The sequence below is a fragment of the Candoia aspera genome, chromosome 3 (assembly GCF_035149785.1).
Source record: "Candoia aspera isolate rCanAsp1 chromosome 3, rCanAsp1.hap2, whole genome shotgun sequence".
In the NCBI taxonomy this organism is placed as follows: domain Eukaryota; kingdom Metazoa; phylum Chordata; class Lepidosauria; order Squamata; family Boidae; genus Candoia; species Candoia aspera.
Window position 1 is genome coordinate 95,340,527 of NC_086155.1, and position 16,758 is coordinate 95,357,284.

Consider the following 16,758-nt stretch of genomic DNA (forward strand, 5'->3'; position numbering starts at 1 on the left):
ATGTTCCAGGTCCCCTCTATTAAACAATGTCACCTGGGGGGATCTAGGGGACATCTGTTTTCCATAGCTGTGCCTCCCCTGTGGAACAGGCCCTGCCCTTAGATCTGGCAGGTCTCTATCCTCTTAGTCTTCTGAAAAGCTGTGAAGGCTTGGCTCTTCCTCCAGATGCTGGGCTAGCATTGGAGTTGAACCCAGCACAAGTGTAGTTTGGTACTCCTTGGTGGGAGTATGATAGTTTTTTAAAAAAAAATGTTGGGGAGACTTTTTAATTTTTTTTGTAGTGAATTGATGGTTGTTAGCTACACAGGGTTAACTTTTATAAGATGGTTGGTCATATAAATCTTATGAATAAATAAATTAGCTAGCTAATCTGGATCCACCTTACTGTAAGTTACTTATTAACTATAGTGACACTGAAACCAGCTCTAAAGGCTTTTAGAAATGAGACTGACATGTAGAAGCTTGTCAGAAACTTTGCTGAAATTGAGAGTTTATATTCACAGCATCTCCCTTGTCCACTAAAGAAGTTACCTTGTCAAAGAGGAAGATGAGGTCTGTCTCATACTACTTATTTTTGACAAAGCCATGCTGACTTTTAGCAATCACAACATTGTTTTCAAGATGCTTATAGATGGCCTGCTTTATTATTTGCTCTAACATCTTTCCAGGCATTGATGGTGAGGCTCACTGGTCTATAGTTACTGGGATTGTCTCTCTTGAGTGCACTTTAAAAAAGAAAAGATGTCCCCTGGCATCTCTTCAGTTCTCCAGGACTCCTCAAAGATAGTTGATACAGCTCTTCAGCCAGTTTCTTCAATATTCTAGTGTATATCTCAGCAGGAAATCTTAACAGATGACCATGAGAAAATAGATGAAGGCTGTGGTAAAGGATCTTTTAGCTAATTTAAATGTCTTTAAATCCCCTGGTCCTTCTGAAATATACCCTTAGGATATTGAATATAGGCAGAGATGACCATTGCAAATCATACTTTAAGCCCAAGAAACAGAAGGGGTGAGAAGAAGCTAAGACTGAGTCCTCCCTAAACATTAGAGTATAAGAGGGTGGGAGGGGAAAACTCAGCTTTTCAAGATTCTGTTGAAATTGATCAATATCAATAAAATATAGATCCAACCAGACCTGACCTGGCCTACCTTGAAGGGATGACAATGTCTCCTAAATTTTCTTCCTCGTTGATATTGTCCAAGACTGCACTATTCTTAATTTCTCTTTCAAGAAGTCCCAGCTGGTTGCAGCACCTTTGGCTTTAAGGTTTTTCCCCATGGCATTTTGCTTACTATTTATCTTAGTTTATTCAAATTGTCCTTTCTATTAGCCATAGTTTGTGTTTTACTGTTTTTACTAGGCTTTTTGTTAAAAACATGAACTCTAACAGCATGGTTACTTGCACCCAAAGTTCCTTAAATTTAATATCTTCAGTCAGCATCTCTGTTAGTAAGGACCAAATCCAAGGCACCAGATGCTCTAATGTCTGCTTCAGTCTTTTGAAAGAAAAATTACCACCAATACAAATCAAGAAATTTTCTGACTTGTTTCTGTCAGAGTTAGTCTCTCAATAAATGTCTGGATAGTTGAAATATCCTATCACAACTTTTCCTTGGTTTTTTGAGGATTCAATTATCAGTTTTAATAAATCTAATAACATTTAATAAATCTTCCTCTTTTTCTTCTGACTTGTTTCATGGTCTGCAGTAAACTCCTAAGAAGAGAGGTCTAACAGATCGCCCTTTTATCTTAACCTAATTGGTTTCCACATCAGGTCAATGGACTTCTGTTCATGGAAGTTAATTGTTAACATACAAATCTATGCCAGCTTTTCTCTTGTGTTGCCTTTTCCTTTGAAACAAGGTGTACCCATCAAGAATATATTCCACTGCTGGAATTCATCCCACCATGTTTCTATAATCCCTATTATAGAATATGGCCTTGGTGCCATGATCCATCTGATCTTGCCTGCTACCCATTCTGTGTGTATTAGTATAGCAACATTTAAGACTTCCTGTGTTCAGTCTCCCTTTTCTTTTATACCTTTATTTCCTTTATTTCTTTGTTAAACTAGTAATTTCCAAAACACTTTGCTTTGCTGCTTAGTTCAATCCATTACTTGCCAGTTCATTTACTTGTCAATTGTCTTACAACTCCTAACCCTTTGTATTGTAGTTTAAATAAGTAAAAAGCATCTGGACTTCTGTAGTGGATCTAAATATACCGCCCAGAGTCCCTCTTCTGGGGGAGATGGGTGGTGGCTAAATTTGAGTAATAAATAAATAAATAAATAAATAAATATAGTTTTGAGTAAAGAACTATAGTTGGTGCAGAACACAGCAAGCAGGCTGGTAAATATACCGTCTATAATTCTTTATCGAAATGACCACAGTGGCTTACAGGCAGCTCATGTACCAAGTTCAAGTGGTGATAATAATTTTAAAAGCTTCTTGTGGTTTAGGATTAAACATTTGCAGATCAGTTTAAATCTGGTTCATGTCCATGTTGTTAGGGTATTGTATACAACTTCCCATGAGCAATGAAGGTAGGGAGGGAGCGATATAAGAAAAAGTACAAATTTGCCCCAAATCAACAACACTAACAAATAATTTCTGTTCAATGGAGCAAGCATTGTATGCCATAACCTTTTAAAAAAGTGACTTTATGCATATTTCTTAAGTACCATTGCACATATACTGTACATGTGTGTGTGTTTGTGTGTGTGTGTGTATACACACACAAACATACACACACATACAAATCTTGCCTTCCTCTCTCAAAATCTAGAATGCTATTACATACATTACAAACTTAGTTGCTAGAATCCACACTGTGATGTCCAGTTACTAGAATAGGTGATCTTAAAATTGATATTTTCCTCTGGATGGCAGAAATATCATTGCAGAGAATGGGCACAATAACCAAAGAAGCTCTGTCTTCGGTTGAGGCCAAGTGAGTATGCACAGCACATCACATGATTTGGTCTAATATAGGGATTGCACACTTATAGAGCCTCTGAGAAAAATACAGCTTATAATTTCTTTTTATATTTGATGCCATATATTTTCTGCTATATTTCTCGGATGTATTTTTTTTAACAAAAGTATATATCTTTTAATATGGATTGCATTTTCTTTTAAAAAAATATGACTTTAATTTGGCCTAAAGTTTGCATTTAAAACAAATGCTTAATTAAACTATTTTTAGAAGTTTCCTGGGCGTGTTAAAAATGTTTTCCTAAAGGAATCTCTCTGATTTTTAGGATGGATAATGCAGAGGCCTGTTTTATTTTAAGCAGCCGTTGTGAAGTGGACAGAACTGCAGCGGTAGGTTCCATATATATCTATATTTAACTATATAAATTTGTTTTATATGTGTCTTTTTTGTGTTTTTATTATTAAGATAATTGGTCAGAAATAAAAAAAAAGCTATGTGGTCACTAAGAGTCAACACTGATTAGACAGCACATAATCAGTGTAGAGTGATGTGTTATTTTGAGCTGGATAAAAGTACAGATTTGTTTATATATACTGTTAAGTCTTCTATATATATGGAGACATGTTATTAAGATGTATATTGTCTTCTAAACATGTGATAATTGGATCTATTTCAGCAAAGCATATCATGACTTTGTCCAGTCAATTTTACAATAAAGTAATTAGAATAATAATTGCTCCCTTGTAAGCAGACTAGAGTTAGGGTTAGAGTTAAAACTAGATTGCCAGGTTTAATACCCTTCCCACTGTGAAAAAATTCCATCAAGGGCAGTAGAATAGCTAAATCATTCAATGAAGATCCAGGTAGTAGTCATTGCTTGTCCTAAGCCTTTTTTTTTTTCCTCTTCCCCATTTTTTAAATCTTCAGGAAATATTTTACATAATGTTTTTTTTCTATTGAGCTGCATATTGCAGAAAGTTTGGTATCATTGTTCATTTTATATTATATGTAGTGTTTTAATGTATGTTTTATATCTTTTTTTACTTAATTGTTTAATCATTTGAATTTTTTTTATTGTAAACTAGCTTGAGATTTTTAAAAAGAAGTGGGGTATAAATGTTTTAAATGAACAACAACAACAAAAAGAGTCCAGAGGCATGATTTACGATAGTCACCTCATATAGATTAGACTAACATATATTCTGACCTTCATGTTAACACAGTCTAGTTTTCCCTGTACTATGCATTGCACAAATATTAATAGCAATAGTTAAGCAGTTTTTTAGGCTTGTTCTGCCAGGAGAATCCCTTGATAAATTTCCAGAGAATCCTAGGTTTCTCCAGAGCATAATTTGAAAACCACTGTTCAGGCTATATTTACAGCATGTTTTTGGAAACCATGCTCCATTCCAATCTGATCTTGTAGAGTTTACTCTACTGTGATCCAAAATCAACTTGTGGAAGTGACAGTCTTAATGCCAGTTTCACCAGCCTGGGTGTCCTTCAGTTTTCAATTCTCAGAATTTGCATTAAGTATCAGTAATGTTTGGGGAATTCTGGACATCAAAGTCTGCACATTGAAGTACACCCAATCTGGGGAAATCTGTCTTAAAGTATAAAGTAGCCATGCCTGAATAGTCCTGTAATGTTTATTCAGCTGAATCATTGCTATACTGAATAATTAATTTTCTGAGATCAGCTCTGCACTGCCCTGGTTTCTTTTTATACTGTTTAACCCTTCTTTCTTCAACTAATTCCACTGTTATATCAAATTTGTAGCGTCAACATTCTGATCGCTTACCCCATTTCCCGTTCTGCTGGTTTATTTAGGTTTTCAGACCCATCTGTATAGGTTTCTGGCAACATGGATGCTTGTGTGGAAATGTTTACTCTTGTAATTCCTTGCACTCCATATTCCAAATCATGCCTAGTGTTCAGAATGTAGGAGGAACGAATGACTGATTTCTATCTGGCTTATCCTGCTATTTAATGCTGACAACGTTACCTGGATTATACATGCAGTAACAAGAATACAAGAAGCTTAAAAAGATCTTGCCTTTCTTTCTTCATGATTGAGGCCATCTTACTGAAATTGCAAACAGCATTTAATTTGTTGGGTGCCATAGCTATCACATACCCTTATTATTATCTAAGTGCTACTTTGCTAACTGTTTGTTGGGTGGGCTATGAGAGAACACTCTAGACTTCCCTGTTAGAATCAGATAAAGAAAGTTGCTGAGAAGGTTTTCACAATTCTACTTAACTTGAACATTTCATACATTACCAAGTGGCATGTAGTATTTCCAGGCCTATGATCTTGTCCATTGTATCCCTAGTAATGTATTGATGCATGGTTTCTGTACTAGTCATAATTTCTGTAGGAGTTGGGTAATGCTTGCACAGGAAGGAACCCTGGAATATGCCACATCCATCATAAGAAAAGATTGTAAGACCAGACCTTGCTGTATCACTTGAGTCAAATATCATTTTTGAATCTTTTTTTTTCTCCCCTATAACCAGTGCCTATGGGGAAGGGCCTTGTCGTGGCGGCACTGCTTATACTAACGCTTCCCCTTTTTTATGGTACTTTATTTGCTATATATGTCACTTCTGCACTTAGGTCCAGAAAATGGAACTGCAGCTGAATTGCTGGTCATAAATTACGTCTTTCTCCCCTAGTCTTCTTTTGATACTTCTGTCTCTCACTTGGTTGAGTACAGAAGAAAATAGATGAAAGCAAAAGAAAAGGTCATGGTTGCACAAAACCCCATCATGATTGGAAAGGGTCTGTTTCCCCCATTTGGAAAGAAATAAAAAATATTAGTGGTGAAATGATCCTATATGATGTCATAGCATTGATAACTCAGACAAAGCAAAAGGTTCACAATAAACTTGTTATCATATTATTGTGATTTGCTTCCTAATCTAACCAAAACCCTATATATAATCTTTTATCAACTGCACTGGATTTTATTGTTGCTTTAACTGCTGCTTTTGGCTGTATCATCCAATTGATATCTATTAGTTTTATATCTATCATTCTTTGCTTGTATTATTTTATTATAAGCTGCCCTGACAGTTTTATTGAAGGAGGGCATAGACATTCATATTTTAAATAACTCATTTAGTTCTCCACTAGTGACATACCCAATTTCTCAGTGTTATCCTGCATCAAGAGGCTAGATGCTAGAACTTAGGCTAAATGAAGACAGTGGCAGTGATGGTGGCAATGATGATGATGTTGGTTATTTATATGAAATAACAAAGCTGGATTTATATAGTATGCATTCTGCTGATCAGGAAAACAGAAAGGACTGGATAACAGATATCACAGATACATGTGACTATGATTCCAAAGGAGAATGATTAAGTATTTCTAGTTTATTTCCAAATTATGTATACTGAGAATTATTAGAGTATCATAAAAAGTAAACTAAATAATTTCCAAAGTGGTAACTATTCATGGTTTTTTTTTGGGGGGGGGAGATTTATGAAATCTTAAACACTAATTTTATTATTGCATATACTTTTATAGATCATATACTTATCATTTGATGAATGGAATAAATGCCTGTGAGAGAGATTTTATAAGTACATACAGTTTGGGAGGATTGGTGAGAATCGGTAGGATTGCTTTGGAGCCAGGAGATACAGAATCAAAATTGTTCAGATAGTGATATCAGTAAACTGGCACTGTTTCTTGGACAATTGTATACCTGCAAATTCAGTAACTCTTATGGCCTTCATGAATCTAAAGGGCCAGGGTGACTGCAAACTGTGTTTTACACAAATTACTGTTCAGTCCCTTGGTACCTTCCAATCTGTCTCTGCTGCAGAAAAGTGATTCAATCTGTTCTGAGAGAGTTTTGTAGCAGAATTTGTAAATGCTGCTCGTTGCTTCTCTAAATGAGACACTGTTATAGGTTTGGCTTCTTCTACTAGCACTTGAATCCTATTCTCCCCCACCTCCAAATGTCAACCACTGAAGCATGGCCCACTTACAGCAATTTTTATTTTTACACTGTCAAAAAATATTTGGAGGTATGAGGAGTAAACCTCCACTTTTTAACTCCGAAGAGGTAAAATTTGGTTTGGTTAGTCAAATTTTGGGAATGTTCCACTTTCACAACAAGGCATTTTTGCTTCCTGAAAAGAGAAATCATGGCTTCATGTAGGGCTAACTATCTGCACCCCCCCCCCAAAAGCAACAACAACAGTAAAGATTCATTAATTAATTTGAAATCAGGCCATCTTCTTTGTTAAATTTTAAAGTTCCCTTTGAAACAATTATTCAAAATGCATCATGAACATAAATAAAACATACAAAATACAGGCAACAACAACCCAGCAGCAGCATTGTTTTCTGTTTTGCTGAGCAGCAGTAGTTTAGTATTGTAAGTCTTAATTGATTTCTGGGAAATCTTTTGAAACTCCATGTTGTCTTCTTCCTGAAGACTCATTATTAGTATCAGTAAGAGCCCTGATAAATCAGAAAGTTACATATCTACTCAATGAATTTAACCCATTCCACCTAAAATATGTATATTAAAACTTTTCTTACTTAGTATTGGGGGTGACAGTAGAATCATAGCAGAGGTGCCATATTCTAGTGCCATCTTATAAAGTCCCCAAATCACACATTAAGGAGAAATAAATACTTCCTTAATCAGAATCAGTGCAAAATTATTGAAGAAATATGGATGATTGTGAATTGATTAGTCCTTATATTTAAAGACCTTTTCAGCTATGCAGCTATTTATTCCCAGAATTTCACTTACAATTTTATTTCCTTGACAAAAATCATAAACTTGAAAAGGCTTCCAATTGTCAGGGTTAGAGTTGGTAAAACAGCCATGGCGAAATCATTACTCAAGAAGCCGCCTGAATGCATGATTTCCAAAGAAAAAGTGCATCATTTTTAATGTTTATCTTTGGGAATAATTTGTTGGGTGTTGAGAATAACTTTAGCAATACTAAAAAAAAAAAAAAGATTAGATGGGAACTGTCTAAAAAGTAAATACATTTGTTGAACATGCACTGTGTATACAGCAAAGCACACTGTGTATAGAGCTCAGAATGGCATACATTGTTCTAGTTATTCCAATATCCCCACTATAACAATCCTGTAAGACTAGTTCTATTGAAAGATAGTGACTGATTTTGTATTACCCAGTCAGCTTCTCTGGAAGAGTATGATTTTTACCTGGGTCTCCTCAGACCTGAACTAACAGCAGTGTGTGTGTATGTATCTGTCTGTGTGTGTGTGTGGGGGGGGGGAGAGAGAGAGAGAGAGAAAGATGTACAGTATGTCTCTGCTTTACATATTTAGTACAGGGATGTCAATTAGAGGGAGGAAAAAGCCAAGCAAAATATATATCATTTGAATGGGTAAATGAGATAATGAGGATGATCATTTAGATATATCTGAACCTAATTTGGGATATGAATTGAAGTTAACTAAAGAATAATGCCAGCAAAATAAAACGTTTTGATACACCATATTTTTAGGATCTGAGAATCATTAAGTCATTGTTAACCTAAATTCTAGATAACTCTATTTTTTAAAAATAGAGTTCCAAAATATTATTGCTGGGAAAGACAACCTGTTCAGATACAAAGACCTAATCATGAAGGGCCTGCCCCACCCGATCATCCAGAGAGGGCATGTTACGGACCCCGTACATAAGAGAATTTCATCTGGCGGGGTCCAGGAAATGGGCCTTCTCTGTGGTGGCCCCCGCTCTCTGGAATATCTTGCCCCCAGAGGTGAGGCAGGCCCCTTCTCTCCTGACCTTCCGGAAGGCCCTGAAGACCTGGTTTTGCCGTCTCGCCTGGGGCGGGAAAGTGAATAGCCATTCTTGGAGATGGCTCGCACCCTAGAGTCCCTCCCACCAGCCTGGATTTTACATTTCTCTTGGATTTTATTTATTTATTGTGTTTTATTATAATTGTTTTATGTGATTTTAATGTTTATGTTTTATGTGGGATTTTATTGTAAACCACCCAGAGTCCCGCTTCTGGGGGAGATGGGCGGTGGCTAAATATGAGTAATAAATAAATAAATAAAATGCAACCTCTTTTTTAGAAAATTGAGAGGAAACACAAAAAAATTGAGAAAAAAATGAAAATGAGAAATTTGTCAAATTTTCCAAATGTTATTAGGAAATGTATACAAATGGGATGAAATTTTAAAAAATGGTAAAATGAGCATGTCATCGGAGGCATATTCATCTGAAAATATAGGAACTTTGGGGACATCCAGAAATAGCTTCTCTTTTTTATATGACAATTCAGGAAGATAGTTACAAAATGATGATTAAATGGTATGTCACAGTGGTATGATTGACATGAATAAATTAATAAAGAACACAGAATTGAAAAGCAGCTAAATTAGAATACTGGAAATTACCTGATCAATATTATTTCATGAAATCAAGGTTTGATGAGAAATTTTATACCATTTAATACTATTTTGAAATTAATAAATTATACTTATGCATTTCCTATATTTCCTGAGGTTTTTAAAGGAATCTGTAAAAACTGAAAAGGAATAGAGGAATGGAGAAGTTTGTTACATCATGCATTTCCTTTGAATTTTTAATGCATTATTATGGATACAGTTGTGAGGATAGCTGTCTTCTATCAAGTCAAATTGTTGGTCCATGTAGGCCATTGCTGACTATCAGCAGATTTTCAAGATTTCAAGAGAAATGCTCTTTGTCTATTATTCCAGTAAAAGCCTATTTGACTATAGGTATGATACTTTGTTTTCTTGAACAGTCTGAAGTTAGGTCAGCTCTGTATTGTTAGGGGTGAACCACACATTTCTCAGGGCAAGTTGCTTGGAACGAATTCCCTCTTCAACCAATTAGAATAAAATGATGTTAATGTCTACTTCCACAAGTACCTGTCCATATAAGCTGTGATTAGGCAGAGAGGATGCTTTGGTTTTTAAGCAACTGTACTTTAGCTCGATGCACTTATCATAATCTTCAGGGCTATCAAGCAAAAAGGTACAAAGTAGGGGAGGTTTTTATACATTAGTAAGATCCTGGGGCTTAAGCTATAAATGATAGAGATGTATGAGAAGTATTCCAAACCCATCTTAACGCTACACTGGTAGCAAGTAACTCATTGTAGCTCAGATCCTCCCAATACTACGTGAGAAGGATAACATGAAATGCTCTAGAGGAGTTAAATGTCAGCTGTCACAGAAACTGGGCAATGTTCAGCTTCAAGCATCATTTATTTGGGCTCAGCAAGAAAACTACAATATAAACCACCTTCTCCCCACCCGCTAAAGCTGTTTTGAAAACATCCCCCTCTGATTGTTTATTATTCTTTAGAACTCTCAGCTGAGAACGAACAGAAGTTTACTAGTCAACAGCATTCATGATATTTTCTTGCTTGAAGACTTCAAAATCCTGGAATTTAGTCATGCTATGCTGCTTTTAATTCTAAGCCAAAATACTTCATCCTACTTCTGCTGGAAGTAATAATGCTGTTAATTTGAAAGTATTAATTGCCCTCAACTTTTCAAATGAAATTTTGCTTTCTGTATCAGACCATATACTGTAAGTCTTTCTTATCTGCTGATATCACAGGTATAAATGAATTATTCAGTTCTCTTTCTCTCTTTTCTTACCCTAGCAACTTTACGACTAGACAACCCATTCCATTTCCGAGCATCATTAGGTCCTGTAAATTATTCTCACTTGTACTTTTCAGAAGACAATTGAAAAATATAAAAAAGACTGATATGGGGCTCAAAAGAATAATCTCTTAGAACTTAAAAGCATTTTTTTTTTTAAAAAAGGAACAATTTAATGTGCCGAAATTGTGTGATTTGATAATAGACTTTTTCAGTCAAGCTCTTTATGTTTGCTAAGAGCAACTGATTGTAGAGTTCTGAAATGAAAGTGAAGATTTTTTAAAATAAAATAAAATAAAATGAATTAATTGATCTATTATTCTATTGATAATTCTTCCAACAGTTTCCATATGCATGTATGTGTGTGTGTGAAAATTATCTGTTAAAACTGTTTTGATTCCAAATACTTAACAATGTGCTTTCATTATGCATGTATGTGTAAATCCCTCTCTGTGTATTTCTCTCTATGTGTGTAGATAGATAAACCCCCCAAAAATTATCTTTTTCACAGGTCAACAGTTTAAGTATAGCTACTCAGTCTTCTGAACTGAGTTTATATAAATTAGTAGCAACTAGTTCTTAAGTTCTTAAGGTCAGTGTTGTGAGGCTTTAAGCATTGTGAATGAACAGCAGAAACATTTCCATTTCTTCCAAATGTTTTCCCATGCTAAGGATGTATTTCCTCAGCTTATCATTGTTACCTCATGAGCATCAGATGTATGGAGATGATATATCAGAAAACATACAACAAAGGGATGTTTCCTTGCACATCAGAATATTTTCCACTGAGTTTTTCAGCAGGATGGGATGGGATGGGAATTGCAGAAAGCTATCAGCAAGATGCTCGCTGCAAATCTGGTTTTGTCATTGCTATTGGGATTCCTACTTGTATGACAGCTGTGTGACTGGTTATGGAGACCAATTTCTTTTCAAAGAAGATATCATAAAAAAAAGTTAATATCTTGAGACAGTGTAGCCTTATGTAATGGAATATACAAGCCAGTGGTTCCCAGTTCAAATCTTGTCCTACCTAAAAGTGCCCAAATAGAGACAATAATGTTCAAAACTGCATTATGTAGATTGAATTCGAATAAAAAAGGAAATTTGCAAGGGTAAGGTGTGTCCCATTCCCACATGCTTTGGAAACATTCATGATCTACCTGAGGTTCCAGATGCCCAGATTGTAAGTCATATTAAAGGCATTTAAGGGAAAATCTGGTCTGAATCATTTTGTGTTATTTTTAACAGCAATATTTACTTATGAATTCTGCTATAATTGGCACAACAGCGATGGGATATTCTTATGTTTGAAAAATAGTTTAAAGTATAGTAACAAGAAGGGTCTTGTTCCTTTCAAAAGCATATATCCAATAAAGGCTGGTTTTGTTTTGTTTTTTTAATGGCCCATTGTCAGCTAAACATGAGCAATTATTTTAATTAATATGGCAAATTTTATATCTTATCTTAAACATTCTTATGTGGTGTTTTTTGTTTTATTCTAGGACCATCAAACCATTTTAAGAGCTTGGGCAGTTAAAGATTTTGCTCCAAATTGTCCACTGTATGTTCAGATACTGAAGCCTGAAGATAAGTTTCATATTAAATTTGCAGGTAAGTCTGATAACCCTATTGAGTCTTGTTCAGATGTAGAGTTGGATAATTCTTTCTGTTCTGATCAATGTCATTTATCTGTTTTGTACAATATAAATGGGGTAGGCAACATACAGGCCATTTGTGATCTACAAGACTTAATTTATTCCCCAGCATCCTTAGATCATTCTACTGAAACTTAGTTAAAAAAAATCATTTCATTGTGCATTTTGTTTCATTTTAATTAAAAATTACCCTTAAACCCACCCAAACATGCCTGTTTTGGCCTGCCTTTGTTTTTGTACTTCTACTTTTCTCCCTTAAGCCCCACAAATGGCCCGAAACTGGTCCTCAGAGTCAGTAATTTCTATTAGCTGAAAACCCTTTCTGCTGGTTTATTTGAAGATACTGCAAAAAAAAAAAAGAAGAAGAAGAAGAAGATAGCGCTGTCAGAAACAAAGAAGGCCACCAACAGATGAGCCAAAAGAGGGTCAGAGGGTGTTGCATCCAGACTCCACCCAGAGCAGGGAGATACCAGTGCAAAGTTAGGGCAGGTAGAAGGTGGTCTTTAATTATTTCTAACTCACAGAATCCAGTGGGAGCTTCAAAGAAACATCTTCCCCTTTCTGTGCTGCAAGGAGCTTGGAGTTACCACAAAAATCAGCCTGTGGACTTTGCCATTTTAGCTTCTTAGGGCAGGGTTGCAAGTGACCATTTTCACATTTGTTTGCAACATGCAGATTAGACAGGTTAGAAGCAGAATTTTGAAGCCTTAAATTGTATCCTTAGAAGCCACTTGTCTTAACTATATAACTTTATTTGTTTTGCATTTTGTATCCCTCACTAGCCCTATATATGCTTCAGAAACAGTTCAGAAAGTGATGACTGAGATTGAATGGTTTATTTATTGGATTTCTATAGCCGCCCATCTCAGGCTTGTGACTCTGGGCGGTGCATGCAATTAAAAGAACAAAACACCCCAAACATTCAGAATAATTAAAGAACAAAGCCAATTAAAACAGTTAAAACCATAACAACAACAACAACAACAACAAACACAGGAGAGTACATTCTGAATTTAACAAACAATGCAACCACTGTTAATAAATATTGTTAGAATATTTAGAAAAAAAATAATTGACAAATTATCAATAAATTCTCAAGATACTTTAGATTTCCCCAAACACAATTTGAACACTACTGTTCTATCATATTCCATTTAATTTTTTTTTTACAGTAGAAATCCCTAAGTGCCTTATTAGCTTTCCTTGTAGGGCTGACATACTTAGTTTTCATTTTCTGCACCTGATCCAACTCTGTGATATCCTTTGCATATTGAAGAATAAATGTTAATGTTATGTTATTTATTCAAGGTAAAAAAAAGTGAAGTAGCATTGATATAAATAGCTGGTTATGTTTGTCCAGCTCTGCATTTCTTCTACAATATTTGTTTCTAAGGAAAATATTTTGTTTAGCTAAAATGGCTCTGCATGCATCAGATTGTAGTCTTGCAAGCCACTTTTATGAGCAAATGAAGGGGGAAGTTTGGCTTTTTTCCAAGAACATGGGGCTCTAGCTTTATAATAACCTGTGCTCAAAACCTGTCAAACACCCACTGTGTTTAATTAAAAGATTTTCAAAATGGAATATAGATGAAAGAATATACAACAATAAAATGACTGGTCATTGGGTTTCTTATGCATGTATCTTAGCTGCCTCTAAACTTCAGGAAAGTTATAATAACCTAAAATGGGAAAACATACCAAAAGTGTATTAGCATATATTATTAGATTTTTCTATTCAACAAGAGCCCCAGAAGACTCAGTACCTGAAACAGCAAGACCAGGCAATATTACTAGCTGTTGCTGTTTTTACTACTGTGTTCCACCACCTACCATGTGAGGGTAGTTAGAGCAAGCCCCAGGGATGTGATGGCTGGAGGGCCACATAACCCTTTACCTCACATTGGGACACTTGAAAGTGGGGAGTCACAATTACCATTACAGAATCACTCTACTCATAGTTGACCTGTCCTGCTTATTTCTATAACTAGAGCAGTGTCCCATGTTGAGAATCATTGGGCTGCAAAGAATACAGAGTTAAGATGAGCTCTGTTTAGGAGTCTTTTGCAATGGGGATTTAACATCGAAGACAGGTGAACAAGTCTGGGCCCAGCTTCTCTTAGCCAGGAATTCTGTGGTATAGCAAGCAGGTAAAAGCAATTTGGGAGGTGATTATAATCCATTAGTGCAATATCACCATTACATGCCATCTTCTCTATGATACCCCACTCATTGAGATAATCTGAGAAAGTTCATCTAGAGTAACTTCAGATTCATCTTTTAGTGAGTCAAAGTCTGGCCTTTTTTGTGGATATCCCAGATATCTGAAATTCATTTGCAGCTTAGTTCAGAGGATGTATCTCTTGTAGGCTAGGCACCAGGCTAGAAACTGGGAGACTGTGAGTTCTAGTCCCACCTTAGGCACAAAACCATCAGGGTGATCTTGGGCCAGTCACTGTCTTTCAGCCCTGGGAAGAAGGCAAGGGCAAACCACTTCCAAAATCTTGCCAGGAAATCTGCAGGGACTTGTCCAGGCAGTCACCAGGAGTCAACACTGAGTCAAAGGTGCGCGCACACACACACACCCTCAACTTTTAAAACAGATATTTAATTCTTTTTTTCGTTTTTGCTAAGTTATATAATCACTGGATTTAATTTGGTTTTGTTTTTACTGTGAACTCCTGAGAGGTATTTTTTTTAAATTGAAAAAAAAAATGGTAAATTTTTAAAATTGGCATACAAATGTTGGATATGCATTTATTAATTAATTTGTATACCACCTCAGTTACTGAATTAACTCTAGGCAGCTGTCAGCTTTTTGAGGTAGGGCAGGTCAAGAAACAGAAGCAACAGGAATTCCAGGAATTCCCTTACTATCACAAAATCTCCATGGTCCCCTGGGAGCCCCAGGACTGATCACAAGCTTTTCCCAAAGGGGAGGTTGGAGACAGGTCAGAAATTATCTAACAGTACTGGGTCCAACAGTGGCCTCTTATAAACAAAAAGCAGATTAAAGACTCTTGCTCTCAGTGAATACTGGGTTAATTCTTCAAGGGAGAAGAGGTAGGCAGTGGAGTCTATGGCTCAGCATGAAGAAACAATGGCTTGCTTTAGGTCATTATGTGTGTCATGGGAATACTATGATTTCACATTAGTGACATTTCACTTTTCTTTTTATCTACGTACTTATTTTATAGTTTTTATAGTTTGCCCATAGGAAAAGACTCTGAGTGGGCTACAACACATTAAACATAAAAATAACAATACTAATAAATCAACCCTCTTCCAAGATGGATGCCAGTAACATTTAACTAGGGTTGAAGACCCTGTGAGCTACAATTGTCATCAGTGATCTTCCAAATGCCCCAAGTGAAGGAAATTGATAAACTTCTGAGGATTGCAGGAAATACAGCACAATCAGACTTGCAGGGTTGATGTCAGCCCCGTTAGGTGGACCAGGATGGAAAAATCAACTCCACAGAAAGGCTAAAACTACTTTTATTGAGATTGGCTATAATAATGGAATCCTGCAAATCTGACTCTTGTAAGTGCCTCCTCCCCTTTCTTATACTCCAGTGAAATAGGGAGGCAACAGCCTGAGCAGCTTCCAAATGTTCTCTCGTTGCTCTGGAATTAAAAAATGGTCCAGCCCCTTTGCCTAGGTAATGGTTCTTGCACATCACCATCAGGGTCATCTTCCTTACTCTCTACAACAACATTGGCTTGAAGCAGCCCTCTTACATTAATGCTCATGATGTCCTCTGCAAAATTCCTTAGTTTTGTTTCCCAAACCTCCTCTTTAGCAGAATGACTTCCTCACTAACCACAGTGAGTCAAGCCAACTGCCACTGAACATATGCAGATGTTTTTTGTAGCCTGAAAACTGAATTAAAATCAGTTTATAAAGTCTACCTTCTATATAATATAACCCTAATAAGCATGCATTGGTCAACAGGATCCATTACCTACATAGACACTGTGGCAGATCAACATATTTAACCCTCTGGAAATCATTTTCAAAGCATAATTAAAGTCATATATTTTAAATAAGTAAGAAAAGGTCAAGATTTATCTGATAATAATGGGGCGGGGCGGGGTGGGGTGGGGTGGGGGAGGGACATGATTAAGGCAAGTTTCAGTTTCTTTCTGAGCATCCATTCTTGGGTTGAGTATTCTGTTTCATCCTGTTACACATTCATCACAGAGCAACAAGGCACGTTCAAAGGTTTGAGGTTTTGAGATGCACTTTTATGTATGCAGCATGAAGAAGCCTGGACAGGGTTATTTTGCAGCCCCAAGTATATTCCTTACTGTTTCCATTGGTTTGTTTTCTTGGCTGTCCATGGTATTCTCAAGAATCTTCCCCCAAAAAGGTTCACTACAGTGATCTAATTCTCTCCAGAGCTTACATAGCAGAAGCAATAATCTTTTAATAGAAAATATTAGGATCTAGATGAAGGATATAGGTAAAAAGGCAAAGATTCCCGTTTAGTCGTGTCCGACACTAGGGGGCA

General features: G+C 36.1%; 1 protein-coding gene across 1 annotated transcript in view; it reads left to right on the forward strand.

Moving 5' to 3' along the window:
- KCNT2 (potassium sodium-activated channel subfamily T member 2) overlaps positions 1-16,758 on the forward strand; it is a 240,259-nt gene that overhangs the window by 143,857 nt on the left and 79,644 nt on the right. The window contains exons 12-13 of the mRNA XM_063298399.1: positions 3,267-3,330; positions 12,095-12,203. Coding sequence (XP_063154469.1) covers positions 3,267-3,330; positions 12,095-12,203 — 173 coding nt within the window. The remainder of the gene's footprint in view (positions 1-3,266; positions 3,331-12,094; positions 12,204-16,758) is intronic.